Consider the following 6,008-nt stretch of genomic DNA (forward strand, 5'->3'; position numbering starts at 1 on the left):
CAATTGAACAAGTCTAGCATACCATCGCAAAGCAGTAAGCTCAAGTGGACTCCACCTAATGGATGGATATAGAGTATCTATCACAAGTAGAGATTAATACAACGTTGATGTTGCAATTGTCAATCTTGGGAAAAAAAGTTCATCATTTGAGGCATAAACGATAAACACCACGAAGCAATGACATGGAGGATTTGGCATTTTAATACCAACTAGAAGTCCGTACAATAGATTATACAAGATGAACATTGATTAGCCCAACTCGGCCATAAAGAAACATTCTCAGTTGCACAATACCTATTTACATTTTACTAGTTTGGTTTCTTCAACTCGACCATAATCACATTGATATTGTCTTGGCTATCTCGAGCCATGGCCAGTTTGGCTAGCACTGTAGCCACCTTGACGACATTACTTCCTCTCAGCTCCTCAGGGAACCTCCTCTTTATATATCTGTCAAGGCACCTCCTCATAACTTGGCAGGCAGCCTCGTTAGAGAGCGCATCCCATAACCCATCGCTTGCTATCACAAGGAAGTCGTCCAACTCTGTTCTCTTGCTTACTGTGTCCTCTGGCTCAGCCATCACATATTGCTTTAAACAATAATCTCCTGCAGCAAGTAAATGCCGCTATCAGATACCGACACCACACAATGGCACACGTACAAGAGAAAAAACTAGTCTCCAGCTAAAACTTCTGCATAAGAGGTGTTGGTTATTGATCCCTATTTGTAATTTGCCCTAAACATTATCTCTAGTACATGTCGAAAGGCTGAAGTTACCAATTCTAAGGTGCACTCAAACAACTTGTTAACAAACTAGAATCTCAGTGATTCAATATGTTCCCTTCAAGCACAGAGGTTCAGCACCACAATAGTACTAATGCTAACCACAAATTCGACTTACTCAGCACTTGCTAAAGTAACCAATGCAATTGGAAACCAACATTCCATGCATAAAAGCATCAAATATAGTCCATCATTAGCGCCATTTGATTGATAAAGTTCCACATACCCATTGACCTTAATGTAGCAAGCACGCCTAGGACACGAGATTCATTCCAATCTATGACCCTTCTTCCAGCTGCTTCCACTCTCCTTCTCAGCAAGCCTGTTAGGTTATTCAGGGGAGTCAATAAGCCATTTTAATCGAAATCCAAGAGATTTAACTCAAGATATGATGCATGACAGGACATAACTGTTTTCACTTTAGCTCAAGTAATTTAGTCTCACTCGATCTAGCATTGGCAACTAATCGAGTATCTACTGTGACAAATGCTATAAAGATGTTGCTCAGGAAAATCATGCCACCTTTCAAACTGTACCATTTCAATATGAAGATGACTTTACTCGCTTTCACTGGCTGAAGACCTTGTTACTGTTTCAATATTAGAAAATAGACACGTCATCGAAGAAGAGATGGTATAAAAGTATTGGCAAGAGCTTTTTGCATTCATTTATCAACCTGGTAACATGCCATATTGGACGGGGTGCCGCTAGCTATCACTTGTTTGTGGCGACTTGAAGTGGTTTCAGCAGTATTCAATCGAAGAATTGCAGAATGAACAAAGCGTGGCTGACCACAAAAGATCACAGGGACAGATTCTAGTTCACTGATTAAACCAACAGGGCAAGATGGGCTTCAGCCTGTCTACATAACCATGAACAAAAAACAAAGAATGGCAGAGTGTAGTAAGTTCCCCTAATCATAGGATGTCAACCCTACAAAGCATGACCCCAGAGTCAACCTAATCTTAATCAGACATTCTAGGAATATCTTGCACATGTTTTCATATAAAAGCAACACCATAAGATAAATTAAGCACCTTTGAAAGAACACCAAGTGAACTTTGACCCTGATACACATCTTTGAGCCTAACAATCTTTCATTTCTTGACTTATGAACCAAGTCTACGTTACGTCTCTTGCAAAGTCTCTTCTGATTAGGGCACTTGAATTAACGTAGAGGTTCACATGTCTTAAGTATGGCTCGAAGAAATGCGGGCAAGATTATTTCTTTCTCATTTTGCATGATTCTTGGCTTGTAAACCCGGAAATGACTGCGGAGTTGTTCTTTCAATAGCCTTGACTCAAAGAGTCCATTAGTTAAGCCATTGACCAAGCTCACGTTACGGTCCTTGTTAAAGATCCCTCAGATTGGTAAAGTCGTACCGCTTGTAAGAATACTCGGACCCGTGTCGATATGGTGAGATGGAGTGATTCTCATAGCCCTTCTAAATGAGAGTAAGTGAAAGTTCTTTCTAATTGAAAGTCTCTCATTTAGTATTCTTAGGAAATCCATGTCATGAGTGAAAATTGTCATGAACAATAATTTTCTCCAGTGGAAATTTGGGTGATGCAAAGGTCATTATGCATGAATCCCGATTGAATTGATAAAAATTTCAGTGGATTTTGAAATGTGCATTCCAGAATAGCCTTAATAGCTTATTTCTTTGGTGAATGCACTTTTGCTCTAATCATGTCTAACAAGTAATGTTTTCTCAAAGATCCAAGAGTTCCTAACATTCAGGTTCCTTTCAAAATGCCTCATGATATTAGGAGATGAGAAACCTTCACGAACATTCAAGGTGCATCCTTGATGTTCCAAAATTTATTTCTAGTAGGAGGTAAAAAACCTACACAGGATATCTAAACTTTCAGAAGACATATCCCCAAGAATAAGAGATATCACAAGGTAAGTATATCTCTACCCATACTCTAAATACTTGTCATTGTGCAGGTATTCTCTCTCAAGTACATCAACATTTGACTTGGTCAAGTTGTTCTCTATATTGACCCGGCGTGCTTTCATGGCTTAGAGTCCCTTTCATCGACCCGGCGTGCTTCTGTAGCCCGGTGTCCTTTATATTGACTTGGCATGCTTTCATAGCCCAGAGTCCCTTTCATTGATCCGGCGTGCTTCTGTAGCACGGTGTCCTTTATATTGACCTAGTGTGCTTTTGTAACCCAAAGTCCCTTTCATCAACCCAACGTGTTTCCGTAGCCCAATGTTCTTTATATTGACCTGGCGTGCTTTTGTAGCCCAGAGTCCCTTTCATCGACTTGGCGTGCTTTCATAGCTCGGTGTCCTTTATATTAACCTGGCGTGCTTTCGTAGCCCAGAGTCCCTTTCATTGACCTATCGTGCTTCCTTAACTCGGTGTCCTTTATATTGGCCTGGCATGCGTTCGTAGCCCGGAGTCTCTTTCATCGACCCGGCGTGCTTCTGTAGCCCGGTGTCTTTTATATTGACCTAGTGTGCTTTCGTAGCCCAGAGTCCCAACCTAATGTGCTTTCGTAGCCTGGCGTCTTTTATATTGACCTGGCGTGCTTTCGTAGGCCAGAGTCCCTTTCATCGATCCGGCGTGCTTTCGTAGCCCGGAGTCTTTTTCATCGACTCGGCGTGCTTCTATAGCTTGAGTTCCTTTTTAGAAATTAAGAGTCTGTGGATTTCACCAAAATCTTTCAATCCATTTTTGACATCTCAATTTGGATATGAATGTCACAAAATATTTTCATGTAAACATTTCACTTTGGATGTGAATATATATTTTTTTATCTTTCTCGTTATACCTTTGTTTGGATCTAGGTATTTCAAGTTCCAAAATCTTAACATCTCATTTAGGCGACCATAGAAAGGTACGGGTCCTTGACATTATATTTATAGCTCTAACAGGCGACCGTAGAAAGGTACAGGTCCTAGACAGTATATTTGTAGCTTTGACAAGCGACCTTAGAAAGGTATGAGTCCTAGAAAGGCTATTTACCATGCAGGCGACTGTAGGTACAGGTCCTGGAAAGCTGTTCCTTGTTTCGGAGACCGTAGAATGGTACAGGTCCTAGGCAATAGTTGTTTCCTGTTTAGGCGATCGTAGGATGGTAGGGGTTCTAGACAACGTTTGTTGCTCTAACAGGCAACCGTAAAAAGGTATGGGTCTTGAAAGAAGCAATTTTTCCGTCAAGGTGACCGGAGAAAGGTTCGGGTCCTAGACAACAAAAAACTGTCATACTGGGCGACTGTAAAAAGGTACAGGTCCTAGGATGATAGTCTATTTACAAAGCCTGGTGATTATCTGGGCGACCGTAGAAAGGTACGGGTCCTAGACATGTAACACCAGTTATCTTGAATTACTTTACAGTTCTCAAAAGTAAGTTATTCCAGGTATGTTCATTTATTATATGCATTAACATTTCCATGCATCAAATAAATTTCATTTCAAAATGGAATTTATTTTCCATAAAAAAATAATAATTTAGTGCATGTGCATAGTCAAAATTTAGGTCTCAATTTGTCTTTGAAGGCAACCTCTACGAACTCACATTCAAAGAGGGGCAGTTGTTGACACCTAAATTTTGATAACATGACCATTTATTTATTGTATAGAAAATTAGAGATAAATCTTTAACCCCTAAAAAAAAATATATCAAAATTGCATTGTGCATTTGCATCAGACCGATGGTAGAATATTTCAAGATATTCTATGGGCAACAGGAAAAAGAAAGCGCAGGAATTGAGAGACAAAATGGAGGAAAGAAATCAAGGCATTTGTGAAAAGTGTGGGTTGCTGGAATTTATAAAAGGAACGCCCATCCGGCCATATTCGCAAGAAAAAGAGAGGAAGCCAGCCTAGGAATTGTGAATGGAGATGAGCGAATGTGGACACGTTCAAGGCAATATGAGCAGAAGCAGACAATGAAACCAAAAGATTGTGAGTGCTAATTTAGAAGTAAATTAGAGAGATCAATTTTTGGTGACAAATCAAAGCCAAAACTCAGCAATTTCCCAAGAATCATCAATCGGTTCCACGGATCTAGACTTTCCAACTATACGTGGGAGATTTTGCACACCCTCAAATAGAACCCGGGGGGGGATTCATGCGAGGAAGAAAAAGAATTCATGCAAGAGAGAGTGCAAAGAGAGAGAGAGAGAGAAAAAAAAGAAGAAGAAGAGAGGAATTCCACCCCCCCCGGTCCAAGAAGGTCAAAAGGAAAAGGTAATTTCTTTTCTTCTCGACAACTTGCACAAGAAAAGAAAGGAGAGGTCAGCAAGAAAGGAAAAGTCCACAGAAAATTCATGCGAGGAAGAAAAAGAATTCATGCAAGAGAGAGTGCAAAGAGAGAGAAAAAAGAAGAAGAAGAGAGGAATTCCCGCCCCCAATCCAAAAAGGTCAAAAGGAAAAGGTAATTTCTTTTATTCTCGACAACCTACACAAGAAAAGAAAGGAGAGGTTAGTAAGAAGGAAAAGTCCACATCAAAGTACAGAGAGAGGGGGAGGGGACGTGAGAGGGACGTAAAAAAAAAAAAAAGAGGAAAAGGAAAAGAAATAGAAAAAGAAGGAAGACAGGCCCCCGTCGTTCACTCGCTATTGTCCCCCTTCGGCGACACGGTGCTCGACGCCCCGCAAAGACCACCAGAGCCCGACGCCGGGAAGGAAGATGCCGCCATTGCTGCTTCCCTCCTGGCGTCGTTGCTTCCCTGTTGTCCTCCGCTAGCAGCGCCACAACCGCCGTTCGCTCCCTCACTCGTCGGCCCGCAATTTGTTGTTCACGACTCACCATGCTCCTGCCCTCGCCGATGCCGCGAGCTCACCACCGCCTGTCCCTGCTTCGCCCGACGCTCCGCTTCTCTCTGCCCACACCTCTATTACTCGCTTCTCGATGACTGTACTTTCAAAGTGCCCACAACCTAGCACTAGCAGCCTGCGCTACCTCCGCGCTGTTGAACGTCGCCCTTGCCCTCGCTCCGCCTGGCGTCTGACGACCGTGCTCCTGCCCTCACCAGAGCTCCAACGCTGGCCATCCGACCTCCCCGTTGCCGCGTACACCCCCCATCGCGCTATTGTCCTCCCCGCACTTTTCCCTTAGGTAGTTTGTTTTCATTTTTATTTTTCATTTATTTTATTTTATTTATTTTACTTATTTTTTTAGCTTAGCTATTTAAATTGGAACATTGGATGTCAGTATTCATTTTATGAATATTGTAAGCATTATCCACATGATTTTGCCCAAAATT

At 41.8% G+C, this 6,008-nt stretch overlaps 1 protein-coding gene across 1 annotated transcript; it reads right to left on the reverse strand.

Annotated features, from left to right (window-relative positions):
* Positions 1-308: 308 nt before the first annotated feature.
* On the reverse strand, positions 309-5,795 carry LOC108957103 (protein phosphatase 2C 51-like). Its single transcript, XM_039300251.1, has 3 exons — positions 5,705-5,795; positions 1,011-1,106; positions 309-607 (listed from the first exon to the last, which is right to left on the reverse strand). The coding sequence occupies exons 1-3, from the start codon at positions 5,793-5,795 to the stop codon at positions 309-311; spliced, it is 486 nt and encodes a 161-aa protein (XP_039156185.1).
* Positions 5,796-6,008: the final 213 nt, after the last annotated feature.

This window comes from Eucalyptus grandis, chromosome 8 (genome assembly GCF_016545825.1).
Source record: "Eucalyptus grandis isolate ANBG69807.140 chromosome 8, ASM1654582v1, whole genome shotgun sequence".
NCBI classification, from domain to species: domain Eukaryota; kingdom Viridiplantae; phylum Streptophyta; class Magnoliopsida; order Myrtales; family Myrtaceae; genus Eucalyptus; species Eucalyptus grandis.